The 16,132-nt window shown below is 41.8% G+C and overlaps 2 protein-coding genes across 8 annotated transcripts in view; both read right to left on the reverse strand.

Moving 5' to 3' along the window:
* Positions 1-817: 817 nt before the first annotated feature.
* On the reverse strand, positions 818-8,578 carry exd2 (exonuclease 3'-5' domain containing 2). 2 transcript variants are annotated; one of them, XM_004539996.5, is made up of 10 exons: positions 8,440-8,578; positions 7,063-7,114; positions 6,481-6,906; positions 4,952-5,208; positions 4,727-4,853; positions 4,288-4,595; positions 4,028-4,134; positions 2,965-3,100; positions 2,360-2,728; positions 818-1,436 (listed from the first exon to the last, which is right to left on the reverse strand). In XM_004539996.5, the coding sequence occupies exons 3-10, from the start codon at positions 6,865-6,867 to the stop codon at positions 1,220-1,222; spliced, it is 1,908 nt and encodes a 635-aa protein (XP_004540053.2). In that variant the 5' UTR covers positions 6,868-6,906; positions 7,063-7,114; positions 8,440-8,578; the 3' UTR covers positions 818-1,219. The 2 variants fall into 2 exon arrangements, with proteins under 2 accessions (XP_004540053.2, XP_004540052.2); XM_004539995.4 differs by having other exon boundaries at positions 6,466-6,906.
* A 372-nt stretch (positions 8,579-8,950) lies between these two features.
* numb (NUMB endocytic adaptor protein) overlaps positions 8,951-16,132 on the reverse strand; it is a 50,101-nt gene continuing 42,919 nt past the window's right edge. For 2 of the 6 annotated variants that reach the window (XM_004540001.2, XM_004540003.2), the window contains 6 exons: positions 14,894-15,034; positions 14,476-14,680; positions 13,370-13,666; positions 13,109-13,252; positions 11,904-12,035; positions 8,951-11,227 (listed from right to left, as the gene is read on the reverse strand). In XM_004540001.2, coding sequence (XP_004540058.1) covers positions 10,473-11,227; positions 11,904-12,035; positions 13,109-13,252; positions 13,370-13,666; positions 14,476-14,680; positions 14,894-15,034 — 1,674 coding nt within the window. In that variant the 3' untranslated portion in view covers positions 8,951-10,472. Of the gene's footprint in view, positions 11,228-11,903; positions 12,036-13,108; positions 13,253-13,369; positions 13,670-14,475; positions 14,681-14,893; positions 15,035-16,132 lie in introns of all 6 variants that reach the window. The other 4 variants (XM_004540002.2, XM_004540000.2, XM_004540005.2 and 1 more) reach the window with 2 other exon arrangements.

Consider the following 16,132-nt stretch of genomic DNA (forward strand, 5'->3'; position numbering starts at 1 on the left):
TTGTACTCATTTTTACAGACTATTTATTAAACTGTGATTTTGTAAGAAATAAACAAATGAATGTGGCTGTGTCTTGTTTCGGGGGGGTGGGGAGTGGCTGGAGGGTATAGGTGTGTTCAATAACTCATAAGATTAATAAACATCACTTATTTACTGTATCATTCACAGGAAAACATGAATAAATATAATGCAGCTGCTTCCATAAGGTAAATTTCTTATACTCTAAAGCTTTGCAGAGGGTTAAATCTTGTAATTTATCTTCATCACGTCCAAGTTGGCAGCTTTTCTTTACTGTGCAGTTTGGAATCTGTGAAACGACGTCGCTGTTAAACTGAAACGAGCTCATGTCCCGACACAGTCTCCAGTTAGGTTTAGGGGTTAAGAGGCACGTTCACACACGCCATGGAGAGGTCCCAGCCGTCCGGAGAATCGGCACCACGACATAAGCAGGAGTTTAAATAAATGACCAAGTGAAAGCCGCCAACTGTACTTACATTTTGTCTCCCCTGCTGCGATAAGTGTACAAAACCACAGACGCAATACATTCAAGCCCAGAAACACCTTGACTAACTCATCTTTGAAAAAAAGGAAATTGAGCAAAGATGGATTTTATCTTCATGGCATTCCCAGGGAAATTCAGTTATCATCTATTGACCTAAACCAGACAACAGAATGAAAACTTAAACTGGACGGAGAGCCAAATAATTTAAGGTCCTATAAAAACAACCATCTCTCTGCAAAGCAAATCATTCATAATAAGCTGCTGACCCACAGGGGGTGGAGCTGGAGGTCAAGAATAAAGTAGCAGGCAGCAGCCTTTTCTAAAAATCTGTTCAAGATTTATGATTGTTTGGTTTTTTGTTTTTGTTTTGTTTAAATAAAAAAAGTCCACATGCGAACAACGTGTCCACGACATTGTAAGGTTAGTGTTTTACCTAGATTTCTCTCCACAGGTAGGGTCAGTTACTCTTACTGGAATTTGGCATCAATGTTCTTTGCCCAGTGGGGTCCTGACAGCAGCCACATACTATAACATTTCCATCCCTGCTGCTCAATTAGTGCGTTCACGTGCTCACTAAAAAAAAAGAAAAAGAAAAAAAAAAGCAAAAGCAGGTTGGAGAAACTGATGGAGTGGCTGTTGAGTTTCAAAGTAAAAGAGTAAAATCCAGGTTTCCTATCCAGGTGCGAGGTCAGTCGTGCCCTTCTTGGAGATGGAAAGTCAGTTGAGTTTAATGGGCAGGTCCTCTCCGTATTTGCGAAGTAACTTGCTGTGATTGTGATTGATGGACCACAGAGGAGGGAGGTGGCGAGGCTGCATGGTGGTGAGGAAATGCAACCTCCAGCGACGCTCCAGGACCATCAGTCCCCGCAGGCCTTGCTCAGCGTGCGCTTGCACCACCTTCAGACCGTGAGGCACGTACGCCTCGTTTAAAATCCTTCAGAGGAGAGAGGAGCGGTCAGAGAGAGCGCATACTAGCAAAAATGATCATGATACACTACATGCAGCTGTTTAAACGTACAGTGATGATTAGGACTCAACCAATAATTTGGTTCACTGAGTGGGCTGTTAAATTATGAATGCTTCTTAGCATATTTAAACTGGGAACTAAGTGAAGTTAAATGTGACTGTACACTTATGTTTCACTGTGCCTGTGATTGGCAAGTACACATCTTTGCACAAGTGGTTCACAAAAAGTATAAATAAATTCCTTATTCGTCTTACATCTGTGCATTTTTCTGTTATTTGACCACTTAAAAATCTCTGGGCTTGTTGTCCTGTTGCATGACACCGTTTCAGCCTAGCTTTAGTTATTGGACAGATGGCCTCACATCTGATGTTATTTGGTATACAGAGAAGTTCATGGTTGACTCAGCGACTGTAAAATCCTCAGGTGTTGGGTCTGCAAAACAAGCCCAAATCATCACCCCTCCACGACTGCGCTTCATAGTTTGTACAAGGTATTTGTGTTGATATTGTCCATCGATTATGGACAAACATCTCCCACTTTAGTCTCATCTATTCAAAGCACACTCTTTGTCTTGTAGCTTTTTCAGATGCAACTTTGCAAACCCAAACCATGCGGCCACGTTTTTGTTAGTGAGAAGAGACTTGCTCCCGACTGTCCTTCCAAACAAGCCATACTTGTTCTTTTTTAATTGTCCTGTCACAGCTTTAACATTCAACATGCCAACTCTGTAGAGTCTGAGATGTAGCTCATGGGTTTTTTGCAGTCACTGCTTGGTTACATCAGCAGTGCTCAGATTTACTTCAAACCTAAACGCTAAAGTATTAAAATAATTTAAGGTATCATTAAGACAACCATAACTGACGTGTGATCACGTATCAGTTTAAACTCACTTAGTCTCCAAATTGGCCGCTTGCTGCAGCGCTTCCTCCGTCGCCCCCTCTTCGTCATTCAAATTCAGGAAACTCTTGATTAAAGCCTGCAGCTCCTCTCGCCGTTGTTTGGGGAGTCCTTCCCCGGCAGTGAGCAGAGCCCGAGCCGCCGAGCGTACTTTCCGTCGATCAGAGTCCTCAAAGATCCGAACTCCCTCCTCGCAGCCCTGAGGGGCAGAAAACTCTTCAGCCAGCTGCTGTTTCAGGAAGCTGTCGTGTACATTGGAGGCAGCGTGGCAGCTGGTGCACAGCAGCAGGATGTCATGGGAGTTGTGGTCCTTCATCTCTGTGGGAAAATGCCGTCTGTACTCATGCGGCACAATATTTTTCCTTAAGGATCAAACAAAGATGCATGTTAATCACGTCTGCAGTGATTTGGTGGCACCACAAAATAAGACATTTATACTTAAACAACACAAATGATCTTCTGAAGTTCAGAACAAACTGCCATTTGTCAAGCAAATTTGTTTGTTTTATTGGTTCTGTGCTTGAGATCAGACAAGCAGAACAAGTTCTAAGTAAACCTTCAATATAAATCAACTTCAAAGTGAATAAGTGTGTCAAACCTGATGTAAGAATCTGCTTTTCCACAGACCACACAGAGATTCTCCTTGGCAGTCAGGTAGTAATCCTGCTGCGAGTCAGGACGTCCCGACGGCTCAAACAGCAGCCTCACAATAAAAGGCTCTTCACTCTCGAGCACTGCATCACAAACAGAACAGCATCGGGTTTTCAGGCTATTCTTTGAACCTCACAGGGATGCAAATGCATGACAGTATTTACAGAGTTTGAGAAGAAAAAGCAACAAAACAAAAAAAACACACACATTGTATAGTTCACACTATTAATACTAATACACTTTTTTAAAATGCACAAATCTATACACTTTATACTGGTGGCCACTAGTGCTACTCCAGAGCCTTCCAGTAAACACACGTCGTTGACTTCCTCTTTGAGTTATCACTTTCAAAGAAAAAAAACAAACAAACAAAAGACCCTTGACCTATGCCCTGGATTGCACGTTTGAAATCAAAGCAGGCTTCATGTTGCTGTGAAGTAATGACTAAGAGCATGCTTTTTGTAAGGAAGGATGCTCCTGACCATTGCCTTCTCATAGCAAGTCCTTTAGTATATACAAAAAACAAAATCACAAATACTGTATATTCATTTAAGAGTTTTTCATAGTCAAATCCTATTTGAAATGCTGCCGACAAGCGTGACACTGTGCACCAGGTATAACACGAGAACTTACTGGGTAAATCTAAACACCTCAGAAACCCTAGGATGTGGTCTACAGTAACCTGATTAATATTTAAGCATCTAATTGCAAACATTCATACTTAGAATAAGCATCAGAACCAATAAATAACCAACTAAATGTAAAGCAACAATAATTTAAAAAATGAAATTAGAAAGACAGGAAAGTAAAACAGGATATTCTAAGGAGCTGTTGCAGGTGCAGCAACGCACGTCAAGTCTGGCTGTTTAAAGAGAGTCACTGAGAGCCAAGAAAATAAAGAGAGATCTGTGCAGCTGCTGGAAGGAGTGAGACTCGACATGAAAGGGAAAAACATTTAGGTTGTACTTAGGACAGCTGAAAGGCAATAGAGAGGGTTTTATCCAGCATACCTCCTATTCCTTTATCAAGGTACCATTTGGCTTTTTTCTTGTCACAGGTACACAGGGGTTGGCCATCTGGTGCATGGAGGAAACAGTTATCATAGAGGGGAGATTTCCTGGAACAGGCAGAGAGACACAGTATAAAGCAGTTTACATTCATATTTTCCTGTGCAAACGATGCCCCAAACTCACTGTACAGTAACAGCGGAAAACAAACAACTGCTCATCCTCATCTAAGAATGAGCTTCTTTGTCATTAATAACACTCACCTGGCGGAATACCCGGCACCCAGCGATTTCCTCTTGTGATTCTTTCGAGGGTCTGAGACTTGCTGATCTCCAGACTCTGGGTTTTCATAGCCTAATGACCTGGCCCTCCTCTTCCTGTCTCCATCACCTGCCCTGTCATCTCCATCTCCTTGGCCCTTGAACGGCACATCGACCAGACCCTGGCAGCGGGAGGCCAGCTCAGAGTAAGAGCTCCCACTGGAAGAGGCGGGACTGGCTTCAGACTGAAGGCCAAGGAGATGGAGGAAGAGAGCAATGGAAACCTGGGCATCTCTAGCAGCATAAGTCATCTGGAGCGAGCGAAGGGGTAAAGAAAATTATTTTGACAATACATGTTTTTGTTCAATTAGTTTGGCATGGCAGAAGAAACCAGCGTCTTGTCTGTACAAGTATAGTATTTACAATACAGTAAGACCCCCACCTGCTCCTTTGTCAACTGATCTGCTTCCCAATCACTGCAACGCACCTCTGGAGATTTGTCTAGAGAGATTTTCAACACATCTGCTGCCAGTGACTTCAAACTGAGTCCGTTACTTACTGAAGTTTGCCTAAAAGGGAGAAGGGAAAAGAAAAAAAAAGAAAAAGTGTGTATTTGCAATTGACACAAATAGTTTCGATTATAAGCAAGAGCAGAATTATTTTTTACTTTTGTCGCAAGGCAAGGTGACGCAGGTCAACCGTACACGTCAGCGACAAACCGTAGTCACGTGTCAGTCGCTTGCCATCTTCGTAGCAACCAACTCCCACTTTAAGAATGTGTGGGTTTCTGAGAACTTCCATTAATGTGTGCGGGAAAGGCTGCTGACTGCTGCGAAACGGTAACAGCCTCACCAGGATGCACAGACCCGAGTACGAGGCCATCTGTAGCAAGGAGACCACAGCGGCTTTGCCTTTAGCAGACACCTGTATCCAAACAACAGCAGCTGGGTCAGAAAACACAGACAGTTGTGTGAGGTGATGATAATGGATGATGCTTAAAAGGGAAGAAATCCACCACAATTGTGTAATGTCATTAATGTTTTGTAAAGCTCAAGGTGTTTGGTTGTTGGCAAGAACAAAGGAGGGGATTTATGCATCTACACCAATGACAGCTGGTGCAAAAACAAAAACTGTACACAGCCGTTGTCCCCCAGATTTGGAATATTTGACTGAAGTGCAGACCCGTCTACATACCTCGCGAGTTTACTGTTGTCATGGTAACGGCCGTGTATGTACCACCCGATGCTAATGCTAACTCGGCCATGGAGGAGCAATCAGAATTCCCATCCAAATGCAGTGCACATTATAGCTGGGGACTTCAACCATGCTGATTTAGTCAGTATTCCCCAGATTTGAAAAACATATTAAATGTGCAACGAGGGGAGAAAAAAAAAACACAAAAAAAACAACACACTGGATAAAGCCTACAGCAACATCCTAAAAGGCTTGTGCACAGACACAGACCTCCAATGGAGCTCTACATCCCTGCGGTTTTAAAGAAGGCCCAACAGCGTCTCCACTTTCTGAGAATCCTCAGAAAAATAGACCTGAAAGAGTCTTCTACCACTGCTCCATTGAAAGTGTGCTGACATATTGCATCGGTGTGTGGTTCTCCAGCTGCACCACAGCACATAGAAAGGCACTCCAGAGGGTCATCAATATGGCCCAAAAAATAAATAAAAAAATAAAAAAATCCTCTTCCCTCCCTGAAGGACCTGTACAGCACTCGCTGTCTTAAGAGGGGACGCAGCATCCTACGGGACTGCACACACCCAGGACACCGGGTGTTTAAGCTGCTGCCGTCTGGCAGGAGGTTCAGGCTGCTGAGGACCCGAACAAATAGACTCATGTCTAATGTGCAATAATAACAGTGTGCAATACTAATACACTTTTTTATTACTAAGTTAATATACTGTGTTGTGTTGCGTTGTGATGTGTCATATCGTGTTATATGTAGTGCCAACGTAGGGCAGTTTTCCAATGTCACTGTATTATGTATGACTGTGCAATGACAGAGTTATCTTATCTTGTTGTCAGCTTTTAGGGAAAAAGTAGGAATTCCTCACAACCTGAACCCTGAACCCCATGGCCAATTATTCTTCTACATTTAGGTGGATTTTTCTCCTTTTTTAAAAAAAATAAATAAAAAAAATGGAAAAACATGCAAAAGGTATTTCTTACGGCGGAGGTCTTTACCCATTCACAGTCAAATCCCAGCACAGGGAAGACTGACAGTTCTTTTTGCATTATTGGCCACAACTGCTGCCACTCTTCTTCAGAGGTCACAATCACTGGTTTGATTCCCAGCAGGTGATCAGAAGACAGGATCCGGGCAGGAAGTGTGGTCTGGCACTGTACAGTCTGAAATTCATCCTTCACAACATGTGGCGGCTGTATGCATGTACACTCCACAGCTGTGACCTCTGTGGACTTTTCCTCAAGATTGTGCAAGGACTCTGCGACCTTCTGGATGGAAGGTAACCTTTTCCTTTTTGTTCGATACACCCGCCATATGAGCAGCCCTCCCAAGGTTGCCCCTAGTACTGCCGTTACGACAGCGGTTAAAGGTCCTCGATGAGACATGCTGACTTGTAATGATCCTAATCAGTCTGAAGTTCAAACCTAGAGCCAAAAACACAGTAGAAGCAGTGAGTGAGACGATCTGCAAGTTTTATTCAGCTTGTCTGTTAAAATAAATTGGGGAAAAAAAAAAAAACAAAAAAAACAAAAAAAAACCCAACAACAACAACAACAACAACAACAAAGGAGATGACCTACCTTTCCTGCATCAGTGAACCCAGCTGTTGCAATTTAGACAGACAACGCGCATCTTTGGAACAAAACCAGCAAAGACAGGTTATTTTATAAATACCCTTCATAAACAGATCTATGTCTAGGTTTTTACTGTCTTAAAGCAGACAGATAATCCTCACACCATCAATCTCTGCCCATCAACATGCAAAATCCAGAAAATCAATGGCCAAGTTAATCATGTTTGGTTATTTTTTTTATTCCAAGAAGCCAGACTTTGCAGTAAATTTTAAGCGCTCTTGAGCCATATGTTGTCCAATCTTTAAGGTAATACAAAGTTTTAATTTAGACATTAGCTGCAATTTACTCATTTTCAAAAGATTTTGATCTACCATTCAATGCCATCTAAAAAGGATCTTTTTAGCAACGGCTTCATTTTTCAATATGACAATCATCTGAAACACACTGACAGTGCAATAAAAACATACGTGGTTAGAAAAAAAAACAAAAACAAAACAATGGAAAACTAGTAGTCATGTTTTGTCCTTAACATTGAAGCAGTGTGGGATTATCTTGACAGACTTGAACACCACGCAGCCAAAATCCAAATACGAGCTTTGAATGTCCTTCAAGAACAAAACTATGTCTGAAGAATATTTACAGAAATGACAACAAAGCCTGACTAAGAGAGTTCCGAATTTACTTAAGAATAAAGGTGGTCAGACCAGATGGCGTCTTCCAAGCAATACATGTTACAGTAAACATTTGCTCCCATTTTCCTACAAAATAAAAAGAAATGAAGCGTGACTCATGTATAGTTAGTAGCTGCAGCTCTTGATGGTAATCCTGCCATTATATATTTGCACGTGTCCTTTCGGGTCCTAAAACAGGATTAGGATTATTGGGGAAATTGGGGGACAAAACAAGGGCGAATTTAGCGTAACATCGGTCAACTTAGCTGACACTGGTTTGTAAGGATAGGCTAGAGTTATAAGATCACTGCAAAGCAAAAAACAGCTATTGTTAGTTGTTACAAAGAGCAAACACCTCTCGATCAGGTAAGCAGCCAGCTGTTACTATACCGTTTGTTAACACAACTTTTGCTAGCTTCCCTCTGCGACGTAGCTTCAGCTGAAATAAACATCGATAAATTCAGTTCTTCAAATGTCTATCACTTTTAAATGCAAGGCGTACCGCGAATTGCGTTCTGCCTCTAATCCCGTTTACTGTCCTCCAGTTTAGTCAAAGCAAAGTTTAATCAACGTTAGCTTGGTTAGCTGCTGGAGCTAACCGGTTAGCTTGTGAGCTCTTCAGCCCCAATACGTTCTTTAAATGCAACCTGGACGCTAATTTTTAAGCGCAAAGTAGCACCGTACATATCATCCCACGTATTCTGCAGCTTACCTTTACACTTTCGAACAACACAACGCCACTTTATCTCACATGTACACTTGTTTGCTGTGCTCGTCCATCTCTTCCAGAGTGCATTTATATGAAGCTGCAGCGCCACCTGTTGGGGGGATGGACCAATAACAGACCAGTGGAGCCCATAGAATTTTAGCTCTCTGGCAGTGCTGATTGGGTGCGAGCACTTGTAAGGTGATTGCCAACAGCTTTCACACATTTCTGTAATTAATATTTAATATTACATTGGTACAGTGGCAACTAATTGCTAAAAGAGTATGTTTTGTCAAAAAAACAACTACCCATTAAATCAAAGACACGATTTTTAATCATACAAAAAAAAAGACAAATTATCAATTTTACAACCTGAAACCAATTAATATTCTTCTTTTTCTTTTTAAATAAATCTATGAATATAATTTCACTTAATTATTTAAGAAGTTCATAATTAGTCATTCGTGTTAAGAGATTTCTCACATAGTGTATATTGCTTATAATCAAGAACACACACTTTTTCCTCTACCACCATAAATTTATTCAATCTTTTAGCTTCAGTATTTTTCCAAAGAAGTGGAACGAAGTAATGAAATAATTACAAAATGGAAAAATAGATCAGAGAATAGATCATATTCACAGGTTTGATTTAAAAAAATAAAACATGACAGAGAGAAAAAAAAAAAAAATCAGACAGTGAGAGAAACCATTAATATCTCCCTGCATTTTTCTGCTGCCCGTCAGAACAACAGCCGTCTAACGGAGGTCAGGGTAAGTCAGCATGCAGCTTCTCAGATCCTACAGTACCACAACTGACAAACCGTCGGCGATTGAGGTCACCTGGGAGGTGATGTCGAATCATCTACTTTAGTGCTTGTGCATAAAAAACTTTTTTTAAAAAGAAAAAAACAAAACAAAAAAAACCCCTAAAATTACCAACTTAAAACTTAAAAAAAAATAAAGAGGTGGATTAAAAACAAGATGACACATCCTACAGTGTTAAATAAAAACAAATAAGATAGTTACCACACAAAATGAAAATAAAAATAATGACAATAAAGACAGAAGAAGAAGTTAAACTGTCAAAAACTGAGCACAGGTAAGAGAGGCAACCAGTCGGGCACCACCACCATCGCTAGGTCCACATTGGATGTAAAGCATCTCACTGTAAATAGGGTATCATTGCAGCAACAATCAATCACGGGATGCAACAGATGGCAATAAAGAGACTTGTCTTCAAAAATAAAACAAATAAACACAAAAGTAAAGCAGCTGTCCCTTCACAAAATCTCTTTACATCACATCAAAAATTAGCACTGCCGTGAGCTTTGTGTACAGTATAGATTCTTTATAGATATATATTTTTTGTATAATATATACGATCATTTCTTGTATACACAAACATAAACTCGATTCATTGTAGCTAGCCTGTGCCTTTGGCAAGATTACTTACAACTCTTCTGTTAGATTCCAAAGCTATTTAAAATATACTTAATGCATAAAAATAAAGATTTTGGCATCGTCTCGCTCTATTCTTAAGATTCTGGAAGCTGAGTTCTCTCAGTACTGCTGCATTCCTCTGTCATGCCAACAGGGGGCGCTAGGAACTGGACTTTGTGAAAGGGAGCTGCCATGCCTGGGGTAGTGAAGGAAGCTGCCACACCTGGGGAAGGTGGAGGAGCTGCGGGGAGTGGCTCGGCACAGATATTCCACAGAGTTATGACGACCTTGCGCTCCACAGCAGAAACAAAATAATACAGACAATGCCAATGAAATGCCTCAGGGAGGGGGAGAAGGGGATACACCCTGTTTTTCATTTTTGTTTTTTGCCTTCTTCTCTCAATGTCACGCAGGGTTCTGCTCCCTTCTGATTTGCCTGCTGTTCTCTACAGGCTTCACCCCCTCCCCCTGCCGCCACTGAGATTTTCCACTAAAACAGAGCGAGAGAGGCAGAACAACATTCTGAGCTCTAGTCAATTAGTCAATTCAACCAATCCAAGTCTTTAACGTCCAGTTCTTTCTAACTTCAATCTTAGTGTTCAGAGCTGGATCTCAAAGGTTTTTTGTAGCTCAGTAGAGAAGGGATTTGTGGGGGAGGGTGTGGTGTGTTGGCGTGAGCGGCCCTCCAGGGCTGCCCACTGGGCCTCAAAGGCATCTTCCTGCTGCGGGGGAGGCTGTGTAGATGGGGAGGATGGAGCGATTCGAGATGGTGCAGCCCAGCTGTCCGCCCCGTTAAAGGTCACACTGTCACTGGATGGCTGCTGGGGAGCGGGGATTGCCGTGGTGGACTGCGGAGGCTTGATGAATGGGCTGATGTTACTGACAAGCTGAGCGTCATGCTGGGGCGTCGTGGAGACCGGGCCGGGAAACGGCTGGGGTTGTGTGGCTGAGCCAAACACATTAGCCACCATCTGTGAAGGAGTGATGCCAAACACAGGAACGCTGGGCTGAGGAAACGGCAGCCCATTAGCCATCGGGTGGGAGGCTGGAGCCTGAGCGTGGAAGGCAGGCTGGCGAGGGGGCAACATGGGCACAGGAGGGGGTATAGAGGGCAAAAAAGCCACTGGGGGACCAGAAGGTACAGAAGCCACGGGCATCGGCACAGGGGCAACGAACGGCTGGGGAGGAGGCGAGGCAGTTGCCAGGATTGGATTGGGCTGCGGGGCTCGGACAGATTTGGAAACTTCTTCTAACCACCGGTCTGCTTCTGAAGGTGTGCGTTTGTGGGAGGAAATAGCTGGAGAAGACGTGGGGGGCACTACGATCACTGGAGTAGGAGCTGACCAGTCACCTCCTGTCAGCAGAAAGTACAAGAATGAGTCTCGACCCAACATTTAACCGGAAAAAACACGAGACACTGCAACAGTGAGACAGAAGCAAAGGCAGGCAAAAAGAGTATCAGGCAAAATAAAAGTTGATCGTGCTACTGATATCTGTGAGCAAGAATGAACGAGAACCTTTTAAAGACCTGAAAGAAAAACACTTTTTCCAAGTTTAATCCTTGAGTTAAATGATCCATGAATGCATTCATTCTTAGTCTGATTTTTAAAATCTTTATTTATCATAATCCCACCCTGTTCTCTTGCTCTAAAGTGCTACAAAAGATTTGGATACCTCACCTGTATCTGCTTTAAATAACCGGGGGCTGCTAACTTACCCCACATCTGACCTTTAGTTGCTGGGTTGTACTATTTAGGAGAACAGTTCTATAGCAAGACAAGATGTTTTAGGGACTACTCTAATAAAAATCACTTCTTCCTTAGAGAAGACAGATCCTACTATGTGCTAATCTGTAGTAATCCACACCACCTTTTAAGCAAGCCATACAAATTTGAATGGTTTGATCAAATCTTGTCTTCTTCCCACATATTCAGTTTAACTAGAAAAAACTGCTCATCACATTAGACTGATCTTATAAGAATTATATTGAATTTTAACTCTCAATCCAAACCCTTTGATGAGCTGCTTACCTGTCCGTGCTGAGGCCGTTGCACCTGCAGGGCTTTTAGCCCATGGGTTAGTTTCTCGAGCGGGCAGAGCAGGGGGGAGAACTGAGGGGTTAGCAGTAGTGGCAGCAGGGAAGGCAGGAGTTGTGCCATTCACTAAAGCAAATAAGAGACAGAAGCTAGTACAAGCAAGCCTGTGCAATGGATGATGTCCATTGGACATGCACAATGTTACTCTGCATTTAATTAGCAGTCTAATGAGGCATAAACTGCACGCAAAATAAATGTTATTCACTAAGTTATGAGAAAATATGAGCAGCCACACATTCTCCAACTGCAAATTTAAACTGCAAGCAACACATTCATCAAGTTATTGGAAGCTGGCTGAACTTCTACAGAGCAGAATTACAGGGAAATTCAGCCAAACTGTGAGAAATAAACAACACTGATCATAAAAGTGAATAACCAGGGTTTTAGTGTGTGCTTCTATATTTCCCTGAGTTGGCAAATGCAAAATCACCAGCTGATTGAGCTAAACCATAAAATACTTAAAGTGGACCTATTATACTTTTTCTTATGTTTTGTCATATGATGACAGAGTTCAGTGACTGAACCTGGCATGGCTGTTGGTGCCAGACAGACTGGTCTGAGCATTTCAGAAACTGCTGATCTACTGACATTTTTCTACATGACCATCTCTAGGGTTTACAGAGAATGGTCCAAAAATATAAAACATCCAGTGAGCAGCATCAACAAGTTGAAAATGCCTTGTTGACCATCCCTAATAAGGCCTTCTCAGTCGCACAGCTCTGCTCGCTTGCTGATCAACCCTTCTGATTACAAGAGGCATCCAATTAGAATACATTTAGATTAAAAGGAAGCGGAAAAGAGCTAAAATGGTTTGATACATAACAATTATTTTGAGCTGTGAATCATACAGAGCTACTCTAGTATAGTCAAATAATAAAAATTATTTAATTTAAAAAATGAAACAAACATAATAGGTCCACTTTAAGCATCTTATCTGTTTTCACTTAATTGTGTGTTTAGTATTAAAAATAATCTTTAACTTGCAACAGGATCTAACTAAATATAACCTTTTACCAGTAAACAGCAAAGTTATTTCTCTACTACTTTTTTTATTTTATTTATTTATTTATTTAAATGCAGATTCATTCAGATCTTCTCACAGTACACACAGCTGATCGGAAAGTTTTACAGGTTTTTACCCGGTGCTACAGGAGACTGTGGAGATGAAGCCGGTTTAGGCATCGGCGCTGAAGAGAAGGGATCCTCTGGCGGTCCACTGAAGGCCGTGGCGATCTGAGTACACAGTGAACTGATGCTGTCACCTTCTCCTTCTAACTCAAGGACTGGAGGAGGTGCACATTAGAAAAGAGGTAAAGGTCAGCATAAGCTTATATGCTATAAGAACATGGTAGAAGTATTTTATTGTGCATATTTGCAAGGGCAGTAACAGTTGGACTCACCTGTGTTTTTCATGGGGAAGTCAGATTTGCGCTGCATAGTGGAGGGCAGGTCATTCATGCGCAGTGACTGCTGTCGTTTGAAGGGAGATGTCTTCTGACTAAGTGCCGGGAAGCCTCTGAAGGAGCTCTGCCTGTGGAGAATCTCAACTGGTGCGTGTCTGCGGGGTATCGCCTGAGGTCCCAGCATGGGCACTGAAAGAGGCGGGGACGATGAGGGGGACGGTGAACCGCCCGTCTGGTGGACTGACGAGTTTGTCACACTTGCTGCAGAGTTCCCAGCAACCTTCACTTCTGTCTCTGCTGTAAGAGATGCGCAACATTTAGACAACAGGCCTCTGCAGTGGTAAGAAATCACAAACAAATTAAAGCTTGTGACATCTGCCGATTTAATCAGTCATGCTTTTTAATCATATCTACATCTGTAATTCACTGTGCAACACTACACCCCCTCACAGAGAATGGCAGGTGTAGGGGTCTGAGAACATCTTAGAATAGAATAGAAAAGCCTTTTATTGTCATTGTACATCAAATGTAAATGTAATAAAAATGTACATAGTAGGACAGCAAGAATAAATAACATACAAGAGGAATATATGCAACAAGGGAAAGGCACAAAAGAGCTTGAAAGTAGAATATAGAGTCAGTGATGAAGGTTACTAAGACCATGGCTCAGATTGCTGGTTGGGTGGGCAGGGGTGGTGGGCGGGGAGGGGGGGAATAGTTGCCTATCCTTCCATCTTCTTTTGATGTTTTCTTTTTTTTTGGGTGCTTTACAGCGACCTTCTGAGTCAAATTACAAATCTGAGACTGGTGCGAGGGGGAAACTTTCAAATGAATGGTTATATATTAGCTATTGTACATTTAAGGCATTTTAAGGAGCCGCTAATCTGCTGCCATGGCTTTGTAAAAGAAAGAGGTTATGTAAAGCAGCATCAAACTACTATATGCTGATTCGAGCTGTGCTGGTTTATCATACATCTCATTTAAAATATAATCATAAACTTTTAAAAAGTCAATAAACTATTAAACCTTTTTTTTAAATTGTGTGGAAGACAAACCGGTCGATCTAATCCTGAGGACGGGGAAAAACACAACTAGATACAGACCTTTTTTAGCATCTTGTAGCTGCCTCATGACTTCTTCCCGCTCTGCTGCTTCTGTTGCTGTAGTAACACGAAAGGAGCCCTCGCGGGTGAAAGTGGTTCGGTTAGTGTCAAAGGTTGCCGTGACCCCACACTCCTTTTCCCGTTTCTGTTTTCGTTCCAGGCAAGCAGCGAACGCACAACCCACAGCGTGACTGAGACGCTCTCCCTGAGAGAAACAATTCAAAAAGCACACTGAAGTGCGTGATATCAAAACGGCCATCTAACCTAAGTGATTCAGGGATATGACGGTCTTTTAAAAAAAAAAAAAAAAAAAGGTTAATCGTACACCTCTGAATATGAACTCCAACATTTTTAATGTTCACTGTCAGTGATTATGAATCAGGAAAATAGAACTGCAGTTACAAAAAGGAGTCCCTACTGAGTCTTTAATGGCCATAAAACAATGGCAGATCCAGCGTCGTGTGGTGCCATCCCTGCAGATGTAAGAGAATGCCCGCTCAAAATTCCTGTCTGGAGCGCAGAATGACACCTTCTCTATTGTCTGGTCCAGAATCAGGTCCTGCAAAAAACACACACAACCTTATTATTTTTTGATGCCGTGATTTTATTGCTCAAAGGAGGTTTTCTGATCATCAAGATTCTCTCAGCCACTCCAAATTTTCCAAAACTGGAGTGTCTGTAGCTCAGGGGGTAGAGCAGGTCATCTAATAATCGGAAGGTTAGTGGTTTGATAAATGGCTGCTCTAGTCTGCATGCAAGGTGCTTTGTATTTAATATTGTTGCTGCTTTGGTGCTATATAAATAAACACCTGTAGTTAAGACACTCTGTTACCATTTGAAAACATGGGCTGAAAATGTTCACAGTAAATAATAACTGAATGAAAACGAGCCCAAAAAGATGGAACTAATTACATCCAGCTTCAGAAGGACGCTTGGAAGGAAGCTTGCCACAGTTAATACATTAATTCTAATAAAGCATAATCTAGACAAATGGCAATACAATTATAGAAAAGACAAGATCAACAGGGGTAGTACAGTACATGCAGAACTTCTTAGCAGTACTTTCTCACAAATTAGTTATTTTCCACAAAAGGAAATGTTCTACTCCTTCATTATTTCTCATTTAAAATATTTAAAAACCAGCTTGGTAGCATTCTTTAACAATTATCCCCAAGAAGTAAATTGTTAGCTAGAAAAATGTTATGAAAACCGAAATTAGTCAAGTTACATGCAGTGCATAGTTAACTCACCTAACACATGCATGGTGCATTTAACTTAAACTTATCTTAAACTACATTCTGTGCTCACCTGCATGAAATTGCTAGCAAAGGGTTTATTAGTAATTAATGGCACAAAGAAAAATAGATGGGAAAAATGTATTTTCTTTTCCATGTTATAATCTCCACAGAAACCACAAAAGACCATCAGCACTGGCAGTCTGAGGCTGTTGTCTGGCAACAAACTGATGCATGCAGTACCAGTTACTTCCAGCAGGTGTCAGTGGAACCTGTAATATGACCCTGTTTACCTGAATCTTATCTACAGGTGCACTAAGTACATATTTCCAGTGATCTGCCTTTTGGAGGTCACTAGGCTACAATTGTAGTAGCTTATCTTATTCACTGCTGAAGCTCAGCAGCTTCCACCTTTACAGCTG

Source organism: Maylandia zebra, linkage group LG19 (assembly GCF_041146795.1).
Source record: "Maylandia zebra isolate NMK-2024a linkage group LG19, Mzebra_GT3a, whole genome shotgun sequence".
NCBI classification, from domain to species: Eukaryota; Metazoa; Chordata; class Actinopteri; order Cichliformes; family Cichlidae; genus Maylandia; species Maylandia zebra.